Source organism: Lithobates pipiens, unplaced genomic scaffold (assembly GCF_037356315.1).
Source record: "Lithobates pipiens isolate NorthernLeopardFrog02 unplaced genomic scaffold, aLitPip1_a1.2 Scaffold_8, whole genome shotgun sequence".
In the NCBI taxonomy this organism is placed as follows: domain Eukaryota; kingdom Metazoa; phylum Chordata; class Amphibia; order Anura; family Ranidae; genus Lithobates; species Lithobates pipiens.
The window spans coordinates 518718662-518738487 of record NW_027507903.1 but is presented as its reverse complement, the minus strand read 5'-3'; the positions used below and the strand labels follow the sequence as shown (position 1 = coordinate 518738487).

Sequence of the window (19826 nt, the reverse complement as noted above, 5' to 3'; positions counted from 1 at the left end):
CCGAGAAGATGGATGCGCCGGACTACAGGGGACAGCGGTGACTTCGCTGGCTCCTGTGTCAGGTAAGTGACACATAATGGGCTACTATGCGATGCATAGTAGTCCATTATGCTTTACCTTTGCAGGGAATGAAAGAGGAAGTAAACTCATCAGGGTTTACTTCCTCTTTAAGGACCGAGCCTTTTTTTGACACTTGTTTAAAAGTTAAAATTAAATTTTTTTTTTTCTAGAAAATAACTTAGAACCCCCAAACATTATATATTTGTTTTTCTAACACCCTAAAGAATAAAATGGTGGTCGTTGCAATACTTTCTGTCACACCGTATTTGCACAGTGGTCTTATAAGCGCACTTTTTTTGGGAAAAAATACACTTTTTTTAATTAAAAAATAAGACAACAGAAAAGTTAGCCCATTTTTTTTTTTATATTGTGAAACAATGTTACGCCGAGTAAATTGATACCCAACGTATCATGCTTCAAAATTGCGGCACTAGTGGAATGGTGACAAACTTTTACCATTAAAAGTCTCCAAAGGTGATGTTTAAAAATGTCTACAGGTTACCAGTTTTGAGTTACAGAGGAGTTCTAGGGCTAGAATTATTGCTCTCGCTCTAACAATCACAGTGATACCTCACATGTTTGAACACTGGTTTCATATGCAGGCACTACTCACGTATACGTTCTGTAGGCAAGCTTTAAAAACAAAATAATTTTTTTACTTTTTATTTTGACACTGTCTTTTAAAAAAAAAATACATTTTGGGTCACTTTTATTCCTATTACAAGAAATGTAAACATCCCTTGTAATAAAAGAAAAGCATGACAGGACCTCTTAAATATGAGATGAGTGGTCAAAAAGACCTTAGATCTCATATTTACACTAAAATACAATAAAAGAAAAAAAAAAACAAAAAAAAAAATCACTTGAAAAATAGCCCTCCCATGCTATGGAGCCAAGCAGGGGGCATCTTCCCCTCACTCAGCAGCCAGGCATCCACGGGAAAGGACGCTATCCGTGGGTCCAGAGACAACCGAAGCGTGGCGGAGGTGGGCACCTCTCCCGCCACCGATAAAAGTGATCTCGCGGGTAATATGCCGCAGAGACCACTTTTATCCTAAAGAGAAATGTACGGCGTTCCAGAGTTATGGCAGCTAGTTGTTTTGCATGAAGTGGTTAATATCAATTTAAATTAATTTGAATTTATTGCTGGTCATTTTTTCCACTTTAAGTGCAAGGAAAGCTCAAGAAATATGCAGTCTGCAGTCTCTAACCATCTCTTGTATCATTTCCACAGTCTCTAGCCATCTCTTCTATCATGTCCTCAGTCTCTAACTGAAAATTAAGCACATTGCTGTTTAGCAACATTTCTATTTGGCGTACCTCTAGCAAACATGATACAAGAGATCAATGCAGCCTACCTGTGCCTGTGGGATGCAGCCTTGTCAGTGCCCGTCAGATGCAACCTCGCCAGTGCCCATCAGATGCAGCCTCGCCAGTGCATGTGGATGCAGCCTGCCTGTGCCCATAAGATGCAGTCTCCCCAGTGCCTATGGGATGCAACCTTCCTGTGCCCGGCAGATGCAGTCTCCCCAGTGCCTATGGGATGCAACCTTCCTGTGCCCGGCAGATGCAGCCTCACCGGTGCCTGTGGATGCAGCCTGCCTGTGCCCTTATGATGCATCCTCACCAGTACCTGTGGGATGCAGCCTGCCTGTGCCTGTCAGATGCAGCCTCACCAGTGCCTGTGGATGCAGCCTGCTTGTGCCCGGATCAGAGCGGTGATCTCCCGCTGTGTCACAGAGCTGGATTTGAATTGCCTGGGCCGCGGAAACAATGTCCCGCCTCCTGTGATCACGTGACACTAATTCAGTGTCCTAGCATTGAATAAGTGTGCCGGCTATCACAGGAGGTGGGAAAATGTTACTACAATTCAGATCGCCTTCTGAAAGGAGAGGAGGAGTGAGGGGAGGACAGGACCTTGAGCCGCCAGGATGACACCCTATAATGGGCCTCACCGGTGGGCGCGGCCACCGCTACTTCAAATGCGCCATTATTGGCACCTTTTTCTTTCAGCAATATGCTGAAAATACCATTTATTTTTTTTGGCCGAAGTAATTTCATTGCATCCCTACTAATAAGCTTCTGTGCCTTTATTATCCAGTCACAGTCTTTTAGTATACTAAAGCCGAAAAAAAAAAAAATACACAAACAAAAACATAACAAAACAAACAAAACAGTGTTGTGTATGTGTCTGCATTAGTTTCCTCTTTTCAGTCTTTTTCTCCCTTTATTTTCCCCTGGTGATTCTGCCAGTAACATATTTCCTGTCCTAGGGTGATAACGCTCTCTTCATGGCTCTGTATCTATGAAGAGGTATGGTCTCCAGGACAGAAAGTATGTTAGGACTACAGAGCATTACCTCCTCTCCAATCTCCACAGTATATGGAAAAGTGCTTTGTAGTTCAGAGAGAACTCAGACCAATGATAACCATTAATGATACAGCTGAAACAGAGAGCACAGGGCGGTATTTCACTGGATGTCTGGAAGGATCAACAGATATTTTTGAACTTTTAAAGCAGTTAAAACAAAATGCATTTACTTGTATTTTAAACAGAACGAAAGGGAGCACATATGTTCATTGTTAAGGTTCACATATTCTGTAATCAAACTCTACTATTTTGGCTGCAGTTCACAAAAATAAATGATCATAACAATTTACGGTGTCTGGCACGTGTGCCTGAAATTTGCCTGAACAGAATTACACATTTTGTGACAGTTCACATGTATTTCTATGGCATTTTACACTTATAAGCAGTATAAACTATTCAATTGATACTGCATTCTCCATATAGATTGCTAAGGGTTAATATTTAGGCCAGGGATAACTTAGGCCTTGTTCAATAGCCGATTAATTCCAAGCCCCGTGTCAGCAGTCCCATGTCTATTGGGACACAGAGCTGCACAGACAGCCGTGCAGGGGTGGGTGCATGTCCCCAAACTCCCCTTGTGTGTGTTCGGGACCATTCACCCCCACCAATGTTATATTGGGAGCAGTGGCTGTCTGTGCAGCTGTGTGCCCCAATAGACATCTATGGGACTACTGATACGGACATGCACACAACACCTGTGCATCTCCATGCAGATAAAACATGAGCCTGCACAGGGCATGGAAGTAATTGGCTGTGACAATGAGGCCTTACAAATGAAGCTTGTTTTACACAAGTTTTAAGCGGCATGTTCCACCAAATTCTTGCCTCAACTGCTACCCCACAGATGGGACAAATCTTCAACACCAGAAAATCCTGCTTTCACTGCCATGATTTATCAAAGGTCTAAAGTATTTAATGTACAATTAAACTCATTAATATGATGAGGTGCAATGCAGTTACAGGATCTAAGCAGGTGTATAGGTAAGCCTACCAAAGTCTATATGGAAGAGTAGAGCAAGAATATTCAAAATTCTTACTGACTCCTGACACCAGAATATAACATTATTATTATTATACAAGATTTATATAGTGCCAACAGTTTGTGTAGCACTTTACAAAATAATAATAAATCTGTATGCAGATAATGAACTTGGCAACGCGTAATTATTACCACGTACCTCATGAACTTATCCAAAAGATCTTCCACCCACATGTACCTTCGTAGGAAATTCAATCCATAATTCCACAGGTTTTTAATAAAATTTATAAGGAACCATTCACTCTCTTGAAAAATAAACTCATCCCCATTGTAAATTTTCAGCAGATTTGCAGATAACGTGCATGTACTCAGACCTGTAACAAATACAGAGTGTCAGAGCTAAGAAAGTACGGGTCTGTATGTGAGCAGAAAACTCATACAGTCTGGTGACCAGGGGCATTGCTAGGTGGGAAAAAGACCAGGGGCTTCAGTCTGAAGTCCGAGCCTGACACCTGGGGGACGGGGAGGGGTGTTGTGTGGCCGGTTGGGGGCGGTAAGCTCACTTCTGCTTTCCTGACTTACCAGTACCCATCAATGCTGACCACTAAAAACTGACACACGCTGACCATTACACTGACTTACCTGACACACACTGATCATTAAACTGACCTACCTGACCCACACTGACCATTACACTGACCTACCTGACACACATTGATCATTACACTAAACCATACTGACCTACCTGACACACACTGACCTACCTCACACACACACTGACCATTACACTGTCCTACCTGACCCACACTGACCATTAAACAGACCTACCTGACACACACTGACCATTACACTGACCATTACACTGACCTACCTGACACACACTGACCATTACACTGACCTACCTGACACACACTGACCATTACACTGACCTACCTGACACACACTGACCATTACACTGACCTACCTGACACACACTGATCATTACACTGACCCACATGACCCTTAGATGTCAGACTTCAGGTGACTGTGACCTCCTCCTGCAGCTCGCCCATCCCAGTAGACAGCAGGCAGACAGAGACAGTGGGAATCTCATGGTGCTCGACGCGGCCACACTTTAATTCCCACCTTCTGGAGCCCACAGCGCCTATGATGGATATCACACATCTCGCGGTCCCGCCATTGGACCAGCGGGATGTCCATCATAGGCACTGCAGGCTCCAGAAGCTGGGACCTGCTATGTCACTCAGCCACGCTCAGAGTCAGATTGGTCCCCGCTCAGGCTCGGGGCTAATAATATAATTGTGAATGCCCAAGGCCCACTCGGGGCTCCAGCCCCCAGCTCCCGCGCCGAAAGGCTGAGACCTGGACAGTACTCAGACCAGGTTGGATAAAAATTGTTTTTTTTTTTTTTGATTTAAAAAAAAAAAAAAAAAAAACTAATCTTGTTAGTGGGCATCCACTCACCTGTTGCTGCAACATCCCCTCACCTTGTTGTGTCACTGCCACATCACCAGCTGTCCCATTAAAGTAAATGGGACGTCGGTGAGTCAACAGCAGGTCAGAGGAGGAGCCGGTGAGGGACAGAGATGACAGTTGCGCTTTAAAAACTATGATTTAAATCAAGCCTTTTTACTAGTGATTTAAATCAAATCCACCCTGGTTGAGTGCTGGATAATGCTGAGACCTGGATAATGCTGGTCTATAGAGGAATAGGCCTCTTTCATTAGGGCGCTGAGACCTGTATACCATTTTATCGAGTATCTCTACACGCCAGGTGCTGTATGCAGGCAGCCCATTCAAGTCAAGTACACAACATCCACATGGACACAGTCGATCATCCTAATCTGACCAGCTTGCAGTCATCCGCACATCTGTCACGTTAGGACAAGTGGCAGTGCCTGTGCAGCTGCTGCATCCTAACAGACTTTTAATTACTGCCTGCACGCAGCACCTGGAATCTAAGACTGGAAAAAATACGGCTGCTCACAATAGATGGGCCTCAGCACCTGTGTGAACGAGGCCATAGGCAAGGCTGTGCAGCAAAATGGCCAAGAGTCTGAAATCTGTTTGTGATTGTTGTTATGCTAAACAACCCCTGAACACTGTGTAAAGCTGGCTATAGAATGTTATTTTTATTCTTTTAGCCACAAGGCTGAAGGAAAAGAAAAATGAACAGACCCCCTCCATCCACACAAATGAAGAGATGGGAGAATTCTCCCCCCGGGACATTGTATTCTGACAGTGGTACCCACATCTGTCAAAATATACTGAACAGGTGCAGCAGCTGATGCAAAATTTCCAACATATCTCTTCAGCAGAAGCCAATTCAACAATCATCTTCTGTTGAATGGGGGAGCCCACACGCCTCAAAATTCGATCAGCCTTGGCTGAACCAGACGAATTTTGATCAGTGTATGAGTAGCAAAAATCCCTGCAACACATTTATTCTGCTGGCTTTGTCCTTGGAAAACTATCCACTTGAAGCCAAGTCTCACTCCCTAAGGCTAGGTTCACTCTATTGCATTTGTGCTACTTTTGCGTGGGCACATGCATGGGCACAGCAGCCCATTCATTTTATTAGGCTGCTGTGCCTGCGGAAAAAGGTCTTTGCACCTTTTCTAAAATGCATCCGCAAGCAAACCACATGGAGCTTTTGTACCCTGCAGTTTCATGCATCTGAAAATGCGCTGCGTTTTCCGATGCGTGGGGTGCCACTAAAAATTAACGGCACCCTTGCACATGTGCAAAAGGGCAGCACGTTCTCACTGCGGGTATATTAACACGTGTGATTTACACGCTGTGCCACACCTGCAGCACTAAAAAACCTATCCTAAATCAAGAAGCTCTCCAAATAGGACAAATTGCAGATCATGATTTCTTGGTTCCCAGGTAAAAAGTACATAAGGAAGGAAGGAAGGAAGAAAGAAAAGACTGTTCACCAGAGCAGATTGGCTTCTGCTGAACAGTCCTGCTGGAAAACCAGCATTCGATCAGTATGTGCAATTAAGATTAAAGTAATCTGGATCATTCATTTGTAAAATCGCAGGGATAGCAATAGATAAATGTCCTTCAATAAATTTGTTGAATGACCTCGTCCTATGAAAAAGCTGATTTATTTTATGCTGCGGGCGCCTAAATCTACCTTAGCAGGAGAATGGAAATCACCCTTATGCCACGACCAGACTTTTTGACAGTAAAGGTCTGACGGAACGAGTCCGTCGGACAATTCAATCGTGTGTGGGCTCCATCGGACCTTTGCTTGGCAAAAATCCGGCGGACTTTAGAAATAGAACAGGTTTTAAATTTTTCCACCGGAACTCCGCCGGACCGAGAAATCCGTTTGTGTGTATGCTAGTGCGACGGACAAAAACCGACGCTAGGTCAGCTATTGGCTATGAACTTCCTTATTCTAGTCCGATCATACGTCATCACGTTCGAATCCGTCGGACTTTGGTGTGATTGTGTGTGGCCAAGTCCGTTCATTCGGAAAGTCCATCAGAACTTCATCGAAAGACCGTCGGACCTAGTCCGTCGAAAAGTCCGGTCGTGTGTACGTGGCATTAGTCTCCATTCGCCGCATGAAGCATATAATATCTTGGATCATGCTACATGAGAAATTGAGTAGTATAATAAATGACAAACAGATGCTCTTCTAACAAACTTGGGAACCTTGGGCAAACCATGTACAGATACCCCTCTCCTTCACACTGGGGTAACTTCTGAAACTTGTGTTTTCTGTGAGTTGTAGGTCTCTGCTTACCTCTTCTTTCAGAACTTTTCTCTCCATCTTTGCTTCTTTACTATGGCTATATGACTATAATTTGGGGCTCTTCTGAATTCTTGAGGGCTGAATCCATACTGAATATTTTTTAGTCTGCAATAGGACCCTTTGGATAGTGCTATTGGCTGTGTGCATAGCAACCATAACTTACTTGGATTGTACGGTTTATTGGTTAATGATGTATTTCACATTTACTAAATGGTGCCCTCATTATCATGTACCCCCTTCATATCCTGTTAAACTCTGAGCAACTTTGTTGACATGGATATTGGCTTTTTGGATGTACACCTTTCTTACTTATATAATGAATAACAATTTTTGAATGTAAAATAATCTGGATAACATACAGTAATTAGATTGCTGCACACTGGACTTACCCAGATCTTTAACAAAACTTTTCATATGGAGATGCAAGGGGTGTATCACGGACCCCCCAACTTCATACTGGTTCTCTTCTATCTCGATCGTAGCCAGTCGGCCACCCACATCACCCTTCTCAAATATATCAATCTGGACATCTTTTCCAAACTTCTGACGTAAGAAATAGGCTGCTGATGTTCCTCCAATTCCGGCTCCAACAACCGCTAAGGAACATACGAAAATAATTATTTTGCTTCAAAAAAGATAATTTCACACATACATTCAACTAGGGGGTCTAATTATATATATATATACACACATATACACACACACACGCGCGCCATATTTATCGGCGTATACCACACACTTTTTTTTACCTGAAAATAGGGGGGGAGGGGAACTAAAAAAAAAAATCAAAAAAAAATCGCAGGTGCGTGTTATACGCAGACAGCTTATCTTTAGTAAAATGCATTATGATAAAAAAAAAAAAATTTGACTTTAGAACCACTTTAACTGCTTCCCGCCCGGCCTAAAGTAAAATGACAGCTAGGAGGGATCGCTGCAATCTTGCGTGGATATCATATTATGTCCTCCCAGGATTTGGTCACTATGTACACACTGTACTGCTCTGGTATATTTGAATTATATACTGTAAATATATCTTTTTTTTACATACTGTCACCAGTCAATGTGCCTAATCACCCCCATACCAGTCATACGGTTATGCTGTACTGCACTGGTGACAGCATGTAAAAAAAATTAATTGTGGAAAAAATAATAATGTTTTTAACCACTTTCAGACCGGACCAATTTGCTGGTCAAAGACCAGACCACTTTTTGCGATTCGGCACTGCGTCGCTTTAACTGACAATTGCGCGGTCGTGCGACGTGGCTCCCAAACAAAATTGACGTCCTTTTTTTCCCACAAATAGAGCTTTCTTTTGGTGGTATTTGATCACCCCTGCGGTTTTTATTTTTTGCGCTATAAACAAAAATAGAGCGACAATTTTGAAAAAAACGCATTATTTTTTACTTTTTGTTATAATAAATATCCCCCAAAAATATATAAAAAAACATTTTTTTCCCTCAATTTAGGCCGATACGTATTCTTCTACATATTTTTGGTAAAAAAAAAAAAAAAAAAAAAAATCGCAATAAGCGATTATTGATTGGTTTGCGCAAAAGTTATAGCGTTTACAAAATAGGGATAGTTTTATAGCATTTTTATTAATAATTTTTTATTATTTTTTTTTTTACTAGTAATGGCGGCGATCTGCGATTTTTATTGTGACTGCGACATTGTCGGGGACCCATCGGACATTTTTGACACATTTTTGGGACCATTGTCATTTATACAGTAATCACTGCTATATAAATGCAGTGATTCCTGTGTAAATGACACTGGCAGTGAAAGGGTTAACCAGTGGGTGGCAGTGTAGGGGTTAAGTGTTCCTAGGGGTGTGTTACTAACTGTGGGGGGTTGGGCTTTCATTTAGTGTACACTGATCTCTGCTCCAATCACATGGAGCAGAGATCAGCGTCACTAGTTGCTAGGCAGAATGGGAAAATGTTGTTTATACAGCATTTCCTCCATTCGGCCGCTCCGTGAGACGATCGCGGGGATGCCCGCGGCGATCGAGTCCGCGGGTCCCGCGACCGGACTCACGGGGGTCCCGACCAGCACGGGAGCGCGCCGCCGGCGGCGCGCTCCCGATGGCACGGCGGCAACGAATATTGGACGTACATGTACGCCAATATGCCTGCCCGTGCCATGCTGTCGACGTACATCGTCGTGCGCTGGTCGGGAAGTGGTTAATGTTTTCATTTTACAAAAAATGTGAAAAAAATGGGTCGTTTTGGGTGGGGGATTTGAACTATTCTGGCATTTCAGGGCCTCAAGAAATGCGATAGGTGGATTGGTTCGTTTTAAAATATACAGTTAGGTCCATATATATATTTGGACACAGGCACAGTTTTCTTACTTTTGGCTCTGTATGCCACCAGAACAAAATTAAAATGAAACAATCCAAATGAATTTGAAGTGCAGACTTTCAGCTTTAATTCAAGGGGTTGAACATTAATATCAAGTACAAATTTTAGGAACTGCAACCATTTTTATACACAGTCCCCTCATTTTCATGGGCTTAAATGTAATTGGACAAATTAATATAATCATATATAGCATGTTAATTTTTAATATTCTGCTGAGAATCCTTTACTGGCAATGACTGCCTAAAGTCTGGAACCCATGGACATTACCAAAGACTGGGTTTCCTCCTTTCTACAGCTTTGCCAGGCTCTAACTGCAGCTGTCTTCAGTTCTTTGTGGGTCTTTCTGCCTTTAGCTTTGCCTTCAGCAAATGAAATGAATGCTCAATTGGGTTGAGATGAGGTGATTGACTCAGCGATTGCAGAATATTCCACTTTTCCTTTAAAAGCTCCTGGGTTGCTTTTGCATTGTGTTTTGGAGCATTATCCATCTGTACTGTGAAGCGCCGTCCAATCAACATTGCTGCATTTGGCTGAATCTGGGCTGACGGTATATCTCTAAACACTGCAGAATTCATCCAGCTGCTTCTGTCTTCTGCCACATCATCAAAAAACAGCAATGACCCAATGCCACTGGAAGCCATGCATGCCCACTACCTCCACCATGTTTTACAGATGGCATTGTGTGCTTCGGATCATGAGCGGTTCTAAGCCTTCTGTTCACTTTTTTCTTCGGTCATTCTGGTACAGATTAATCTTAGTTTAATCAGTCCAAAGAATGCTTTTCCAGAACTGGTCTGGCTTTTTTAGATGTTTTTTGGCAAAGTTTAAACTGGCTTTTCTATTCTTTAGGCTTATGAATGGTTTGCACCTTGTGGTGAACCCTCTGTATTTGCTCTTGTGATGTCTTCTATTAATTGTAGACTTTGAAAATTATATACCCATCTCCTAGACCTAGAGAGTGTCCTTCACTTGTATGGATGTTGTGAATGAGTTTTTCTATACCATAGAGAGGATCCTGTGATCATCCACAACTGTTGTCTTCTGTGGACGTCCAGGCCTTTTTATGTTGCTGAGCTCACCAGCACGTTCTTCTTTCCTCGAGAATGTACCAAACTATTGATTTGGCCACTCCTAATGTTGCTGCTATGTTTCTGATGAATTTCTTTCATTTTTCAAGCCTTAAGCCCCATACACACTATCAGTTTTTCTGCTGAGTTTTTCCTTCAGATTTACCAAAACCATATAATATGAGGGCAAACTTTAGGAGTTTCAATTTGTATGCAATCAGGCAGGCCCTTGTACTACATGGTTTTGGTAAATCTGAAGGAAAAACTCAGCAGAAAAACTGATAGTGTGTATGGGGCTTTAGGCTTGAAAAATTAGACTTTCAGGCCTGTTTCACTTGCATGCACAGCTCCTTTAAACGCATGATGTAGGTTCACAGCAATAGATTCCAAATGCAAACACTATACTAAAGCCTGGTACGCACGATATGAAAATCAGAAGGGAAAAGTCTTAAGACGAGCTGTCTGCGGATTTTCGGACCGTTAGTACGGTGCATTCGACAGATGATTTGACTTTTGCATCAGACAAAAGCTGGATGTGCAGGCTATAAAATGTTTGTTGGATGTGAACTCAACATCTGATTTTCAGATGGTCAGTACAGAAACCATCACACAGAAGTCAAAAAGTACAAACACGCATGCTCGGAGTCAAGGAACAAGCCAGAAATGTTTGGTCTTGTAAACTATTGTTCGTAATCTAAAATTAACATTAATGACCTGAAATGTCGAAGTGCAGCGCACATTCTCATCTTCTTTAATGGGATAAAAATGAAGCTGCTTTGCTGGTGATACTTATGTAGTTATGCCAAACGGATTTTAAAAGGGGGATCAGTAATCACTGATCGCCGCCATTACTAGTAATTTTTATAGCACTGATCGCTGTATAATTGTCAATCATCCCAAAAATGTGTCAAAAGTGTCCGATGTGTCCGCCACAATGTCGCAGTCACAATAAAAATTGCAGATCGCCGCCATTACTAGTAAAGAAAAAAATAATAATAAAAATGCCATAAATCTATGCCCTATTTTGTAGACGCTTTATCTTTTGTGCAAACCAATCAATATACGCTTATTGTGATTTTTATTACCAAAAATATGTAGAAGAATACATATCGGCCTAAACTGAGAAAAAAAATGCCTTTTTTTTTTTAAATTGGGGATATATTATATATATATATATATATATTTATTATAGCAAAAAGTACAAAATATTGTTTTTTTTTTCTTTTTCAAAATTGTTGCTTTTCTTGTTTATAGCGCAAAAAATAAAAATCGCAGAGATGATCAAATACCATCAAAAGATCCACGTCGCACGACTGCGCAATTGTCAGTTAAAACAGCGCAGTGCCGTATCGCAAAAAATGCTCCGATCGATTGAGTAGCCAAATCTTCCGGGGCTGAAGTAGTTAACAAGACACGTGGCCGCTCATTAAAATGAGAAGAATAGAAGTTTAACCTTAAACTGTGTAGCCGTAGAGGGTTCTTTACTGCAAGAGTGGCAAGGATGTGGAATTCCCTTCCACAGGCGGTGTTTTCAGCAGAGAGCATTGATGGTTTCAAAAAACTATTAGATGAGCACCTGAATGACCACAACATACAGGGATATACAATGTAATACTGACATATAATCACACACATAGGTTGGACTCGTGTCTTTTTTCAACCCCCGCCTACTATGTAACTATGTAACAGAAACAAAGAAAAAAAAACACCAAAAGAAAGCTCTATTTGTGTGAACAAAATTATACAATTCTAAATTGGGCACAGCGTTGTATGACTAAACAAATGACATTGAAAGTGTTAGTGAAAAGCTGAAAATTAGCATGGCAAGAAGGGGGTGAAAGTGCCCAATACCGAAGTGGTTAAAGCGGGAGACCCGCAATTTTTTTTCCAAGTCAGCAGCAGCTACAAATACTACAGCTGCTGACTTTTAAAATAAGGACATTCACCTGTCATAGGGTCCAGCGATGTGGACACCTGAGACAGAACCGCTCCTCGGTCCTCGGATGCTGCTGCCGCCATCCTCGGTATGGGAATCAAGATATTAAGCCTTGTGGCTTCACTTCCCGGTTCCCTACTGCACATGCGCGAGTCACAAAGCGCAATCTAAATGGTCTGTGCTGTCTCTGGGACCGATGTGTGTCCCAGCAGACAGTGCGGCGGGACAAGAAGAGGTGTAGACTCCCATGGGACTCTATGCACAGAAGTGAGTGCAAATACCTGTCTTAGATGGGTATCTGCACCCCCCTCACCCCTGAAAGGTGGCAAATGTGACACTGGAGGAGGGGAGGGTTCAGAAAAGCGGTTCAATTTTTGTGTGAACCTCCGCTTTAAATATTGCAATCAGGAAAATGCTGCATTATGGCCACTAGATGGCACTGACAAACATAGGATTATAAATAGAAAATTACATTTCACACATATGACACATTACGGGATCATTCACAACAGTTGTGCAAAAGAAACCCTTGCACAGCGTTTTTTTATTAATGACTTCCGTTTAACCCCTTTCATGCCAGAACACTAAGCGCTTTAAACAGCCCATTCTGTACAGGCTCAGGTGCACCTCAATGCATGCAAATCTGGGGTAGGCTGAATGTTATATATTGATAAACATCTGCATTTCAACGGTGTATTTAGATGTTTGACTTGTGTTTGAATTCAAGGAAACCTGTGATGAAAGAAATATACTATGTAGCTCGTCCACACAAGCTGCCTGAGGATACAGTAGCCAATACAAGAATACAGATGAGGCCTTCTGTTTCCTTTCATCTGCTACATTCTTGTTCTTTTGAAGCTCATTGCTTTAGAATAGGGACAAGCCAAGGAGTGTTGAGATCCGAGTCCGAACCCACCTGAGCAACCCCACCAGAAAGCCATCACCTGTACTGGGCCAATCATCTGCGGCTGGGGCATCCCCCAGGATTGGCCCAGTGCAGACTAGGATCTCATCCCTGCTTCAGAACTACTGACCTTAGGTGCAGCCAGAAAACTAGCATTTTATGAAGGAGGCCCGCAATAGCAGCCTACATAGTTTCTTTATGACTGGTGCGCTTTAAGGCTGAATTGGGAAAACACTGTAGGCGTGTGGACACTCCACACTGCTCTGAGGACAGGGACTGGTCATTATACCCCTAAGCACAGAGCAGCCCCAATCCTCTTCTTTTTGGGTCCCCTGCAGGTGATCCTGACTCCTCCCCACTGCTGAGTGCCCCTAATAGCAGCCTTCCTGCTATGGGGGCTCCTGAGCCAAGCTCCTGTGAATAGATATTGTCCATTCACACACAGAGCATGGCTTGGCCCTGCCCCCTGCCAATGGCTTCCGCTGCTGTGTGAGCCAATGAGGAGAGAGAAATCCGTGGCTCTCATGCACATCGCTGGATCGAGATGGGGCTCAGGTAAGTATAAGGGGGACTGGAGGGAGTTGCACCCAGAAGATTTTTTTTTTTACCTTAATACACAAGGTAAAAAGCCTTCTGCCTTTAGAACCACATTAACATTCATGTAGGTGCAGGTCCATGGCCCTGAATGCAGACAGTATCATGTAGTGACAGTTCATTCATGTCACTGCCCAGCACCTCTGAGACCTCCCGCTACCATCCAGTGTGATGTGGAAAGATGCAGATATTCTGCACTGTTCTGCAGCTCACCACACAAAGAAAACAATTGTTTTCTGTGTGCCCCATTGGTGACCTGCATTTATTTAGTGCAGAAAAACACAGGTCACCTTAGTGCCACTTTATACATTATTCCCCAATGTACATCATTGACCTTTTCTGCCATTATTCTGTCCCAGTGCCTTCCTACACCGATGCTGTCCTGGTGCCCACCTCCACCCCAAGTGCAATTCTAGTGCCCTCCTCCACCTCAACTCCGGTGCAGTTCTAGTGCCCACCCCAAGTGCAGTTCTAGTGCCCACCTCCACCCCAGGTGCAGTTCTAGTGCCCATCCCAAGTGCAGACCTTCACCCCAGGTGCAGCTCTAGTGCCCGCCCCAGGTGCAGCTCTAGTGCCCACCTCCACCCCAGGTGCAGCTCTAGTGCCCACCTCCACCCCAGGTGCAGCTCTAGTGCCCGCCCCAGGTGCAGCTCTAGTGCCCACCTCCACCCCAGGTGCAGCTCTAGTGCCCACCTCCACCCCAGGTGCAGCTCTAGTGCCCACCTCCACCCCAGGTGCAGCTCTAGTGCCCACCTCCACCCCAGGTGCAGTTCTAGTGTCCACCTCCACTCCAAGTGCAGTTCTAGTGCCCATCTTCTCCCCAGATGCAGCTCTAGTGCCCACTTCCACCCCAGGAGCAGCTTTAGTGCCCACCTCCACCCCTGGTGCAGCTCTAGTACCCACCCGTACCCCAGGTGCAGCTCTAGTGCCCACCCGTACCCCAGGTGCAGCTCTAGTGCCCACCCCCACCCCAGGTGCAGCTCTAGCGCCCACCCCCACCCCAGGTGCAGCTCTAGCGCCCACCCCCACCCCAGGTGCAGCTCTAGTGCCCACCTCTACCCCAGGTGCAGCTCTAGTGCCCACCTCCACCCCAGGTGCAGTTCTAGAGCCCATCTGTACCCAAGGTGCAGTTCTAGTTCCCACTTCCACCCCAGGTGCAACTCTAGTGCCCACCTCCACCCCAGGTGCAACTCTAGCGCCCACCTCCACCCCAGGTGCAGCTCTAGCGCCCACCCCCACCCCAGGTGCAGCTCTAGTGCCCACCTCTACCCCAGGTGCAGCTCTAGTGCCCACCTCCACCCCAGGTGCAGTTTTAGAGCCCATCTGTACCCCAGGTGCAATTCTAGTTCCCACTTCCACCCCAGGTGCAACTCTAGTGCCCACCTCCACCCCAGGTGCAGCTCTAGTGCCCACCTCCACCCCAGGTGCAGCTCTAGTGCCCACCTCCACCCCAGGTGCAGCTCTAGTGCCCACCCCCACCCCAGGTGCAGCTCTAGTGCCCACCTCCACCCCAGGTGCAGCTCTAGTGCCCACCCCCACCCCAGGTGCAGCTCTAGTGCCCACCTCTACCCCAGGTGCAGCTCTAGTGCCCACCTCCACCCCAGGTGCAGCTCTAGTGCCCACCTCCACCTCAGGTGCAGCTCTAGTGCCCACCTCCACCCCGGGTGCAGCTCTAGTGCCCACCTCCACCCCAGGTGCAGCTCTAGTGCCCACCTCCACCCCAGGTGCAGCTCTAGTGCCCACCTCCACCTCAGGTGCAGCTCTAGTGCCCACCTCCACCCCGGGTGCAGCTCTAGTGCCCACCCCCACCCAAGGTGCAGCTCTAGTGCCCACCCCCACCCCAGGTGCAGCTCTAGTGCCCACCTCCATCCCAGTATTGGAAGTACTGCTCCATGGCCACCACCTCACAAGAAAGCCCTCCCCCATATCTGAGGTAGGTATCATTGTTTCCATTGTACCCACCACGCCCCCCTCTCGCCCTATCATATCCCTCTACCCCCTCCTCCACACACGGCTTCAGATTACAACTCCGGGAGAGTCCGCCGTCCCCCGCCCAAGATAACAGAACAGCCCCGGCCCGCTCTCACCTATCCTGTTCGGAGGGTGTCGGGGCTGCTGAGTCGCTGTAACCCTCAGGCTGCACAGTATGAGCCCGCTCAGCAAAGAGCAGAAGACAACGGAGAGATACATGCCGCCACACGGGTTACTGCCTCTGCGCATGCGCCGACTTCATCTGCTGATCACATACAGTATTCAGACGCTGTGCTATTGTCTGCAAGAGCTGAGAGGAGAGAGCTATATACAGGAGATGAGGTCTGTGGGGGGCGGGGTCATAGAGGAGACCTTTGAACAGCCTGGCACTCCCCTCCTCAATAACCAAGCTAGGGGGTGGTTTTATTTTTGGAGAACTTGGATAGGATCGTGGGAGTTGGCTGGGATACTCCAAAAACTAGAACTGTGTACAGATTGAGCATAGCTCCCAACTGTCCCTCATTTCAAGGCACTGTCCCTGATTTGGAGCAAAGTCCCTCTGTCCTCATTTTGGTCTGATCCATATAGTTGTATATAAAATAAACTTTTTATCTTTCAAAAAGTCTTTCCTAATGCTAAACCTTTCATCCAATTTCTAAATTGCTGCATTTGTAAATTTCAAAAGCCAATATAAAGGAATAAAAATAAAAAAGCACTTTTAGGTTTAACCACTTCCCACCCGGCCTATAGCAGAATGACTGCCAGGTGGGGGTTTCATTCAGGGCCGTTTTAAAGGCAGGGCAAAAGGGGCAGCTGCCCTGGGCCCTGTCATTGTTGTGGGGAGCAAAGCAGATGTCTCATACTTGCCAACTATCCTGGTTTAAATTCCCTTGTTCCTCAAGGTTTTAGTCCTGTGCTGTGTCCCAATATCTCAGTGTGAAGTGCTGCTACTAATGCTGCCCAGTTCTGCCCTATTGTTGTGTAAAGGTGACTCACCAGCATGCCCTGTGTTTACATGTAAATTACCAGCAAGCATATGTAAATAGAGGCAGCATTCATATGTAAATAGGGGATATCATGCCCCCCCTCAGGGGGGGGCATGATATGTATATCATGCCCCCCTGAGGTCATAGCAACAGTAATCTCTAGCAACCAATCAACAAGCAGAAATCAAGTGATGTAACCTCTAGCAACTAATCAGTGAGCCATAATGTGTGATGTAACCTCTAGCAACCAGTCAGTGAGTGGTAATGATACACTGTAACCTCTGGCAACCAATTACAATAGCTGCCTGATCTGATTCAGTAAACTGATTTTGAGTCTAGCTCCTAATTATTGTATGTCTCAGAGCAGGTGGAGAGCAAAACTGCATGGGGGGTGGGCCCAAGAAAAGTTTTGCCCAGGGTCCAATCAATATTAAAGACAGCCCTGGTTTCATTGTGACATTGCGCAGCCTGGCGATCGAGGAGGCGGTGTGTCGGGACACTCCACATCTCCAACCTTGGTAAAGAGCCAATGACGTAGGCTCTTTACCACGGGTCCAATCACAGCTGATCACAGTGTAAATAGCGCTGACAGGTGGGAAGAGAGGAGCGCCAATAACTAGTGGGGGCATCTGCACTGATAATCAATGCAATGATTATCAGTGCAGCCACTTGCTTGACAGTGCCCACCAGTGATGCCAATCAGTGCTGCCTTTCAGTGCCCATCAGTGAAGCTTGTCAGTGTCGCTTATCAGTGCCCATTCTTGCCCCCTATCAATGCCCATAAATGCTGCACATCAGTGCCACCTATCAATACTGCATATTCTTGCCACCTCATCAGTGCTGTCTTTAAGTGCCCATCAGTGAAGCTTATCAGTGCCCATCACTACCACCTATCAATGCCCAAAAATGCTGTCCATCATTGTCACCTATCAATGTCCAAAAATGCTGCCTATCGCTGCCCATCATTGCCACCTATCAATGTCCAAAAATGCTGCCCATCAGTGCCACCTATCAATGCCCACAAATTCTGCCCATCAGTGCCCATCATTGTCACCTATCAATGCCCAAAAATGCTGCCCATCAGTGCCACCTATCAATGCCCAAAAATGCTGCCTATCGCTGCCCATAATTGCCACCTACCAATGCCCAAAAATGCTGCCCATCAGTGCCACCTATCAATGCCCAAAAATGCTGCCCATCAGTGCCCATCATTGTCACCTATCAATGCCCAAAAATGCTGCCCATCAGTGCCACCTATCAATGCCCAAAAAATGCTGCCTATCGCTGCCCATAATTGCCACCTATCAATGCCCAAAAATGCTGCCCATCAGTGCCCATCATTGCCACACGGAGGTGTGAACACAACCTGACAGAAGTCAATGCAAGTCGTATTGCAGTCAAACCTAAAGTAGTGCAGGAACTCAAGTCGCTCCTATCAGAACGGTTCCATTGCCGCTAATGCCCCATTAGCGGCAAAGGAATCGTTCTAATAGGAGCGACTGAACTCTCATGTCGCGGCAGTGAACCAGGGCTTAGTGTATATTGATTGGTTTGAATGAAAGTTATAGCGCCTACAAACTGTGATATACAGGGCCTTGAAAAAGTATTCATACCCCTTGAAATTTTACACATTTTGTCATGTTACAGCCAAAAACGTAAATGATTTAATGTGATAGACCAACACAAAGTGGCACATAATTGTGAAGTGGAGGAAAAATTCTAAATGGTTTTCAATTTTTTTTTTTTTTACAGATAAATATGTAAAAAGTGTGGCGTGCATTTGTATTCAGCCCCCCTGAGTCAATACTTTGTAGAAGCACCTTTCTCTGCCATTACAGCTGCAAGTATTTTTGGGGATGTCTCTTCCAGCTTTGCACATCTAGAGAGTGACACTTTTGCCCATTCTTTGCAAAATAGCTCAAGTTCTGTCAGATTGGATGGAGAGCGACTGTGAACAGCAATTGTCAAGTCTTACCACAGATTCTCAATTGGATTTAGGTCTGGACTTTGACTGGGTCATTCAAACCCATGAATATTTGATTTGATCTAAACCATTCCATTGTAGCTCTGACTGTATGTTTTACTGCGGCAGGTTGGCTTGGCAAATCGACGTTACCTTAAGTCACTTTTCCTTTTGACCAGGGGGGCACGTGCTCGGAGCCGATGCGAGTGCCCGGTGGGCACGATGACCACCGGGGCGCCCACGATCACTCGTGACAGAGCGGGAACCACGATGTGTGTGTGTAAATACAAAAATCACGGTTCTTTCAGGGTAGAGCCAGATTGTGTGTTCATACTAAGTATGAACACCGATCTCTCTCTCCTCCTAGACAGTCCCATCCCTCCTACAATTAGAACACAGTGAGGGAACACAGTTAACCCCTTGATTGCCCCCTAATGTTAACCCCTTCCCTACCAGTGACATTTATACAGTAATCAGTGCATTTTTATAGGAATGATCGCTGTATAATTGTCAGTGGTCCCAAAAATGTATCCAATTTATCAGCCGCAATATCGCAGTCCCGACAGAAAATCGCGGATCGCTGCCATTACTAGTAAAAAAAATATATATAAAAATGCCATAAATCTAACCCCTATTTTGTAGACGCTATAACTTTTGCGCACACCCACCACACTTATTAGGCTCTCCAGTGTGATCGGGGAGCTCTGTTAACAGCCAGTAAAGCAGCCAATCAGACCTATCTGTGTCTGATCGCCTGTATTGGAGCCCAGAGAAGAGATCTAGGGTCTCTCCATAAAGAGGACCCGTTACAGCCCATGCTATTACAAGGGATGTTGTTCATCCCTTGTAATAGCAATACATTT

At 45.1% G+C, this 19826-nt stretch overlaps 1 protein-coding gene across 1 annotated transcript in view; it reads right to left on the bottom strand.

The window, feature by feature from the left end:
- The window catches only part of LOC143960656 (prenylcysteine oxidase 1-like), a 41158-nt gene extending 24832 nt beyond the window's left edge, over nt 1-16326 (bottom strand). Inside the window, exons 1-3 of the mRNA XM_077469449.1 lie at nt 16131-16326; nt 7568-7774; nt 3609-3783 (exon numbers count right to left, since the gene is read on the bottom strand). Coding sequence (XP_077325575.1) covers nt 3609-3783; nt 7568-7774; nt 16131-16263 — 515 coding nt within the window. The 5' untranslated portion in view covers nt 16264-16326. The remainder of the gene's footprint in view (nt 1-3608; nt 3784-7567; nt 7775-16130) is intronic.
- Between the last annotated feature and the right edge of the window lie 3500 nt (nt 16327-19826).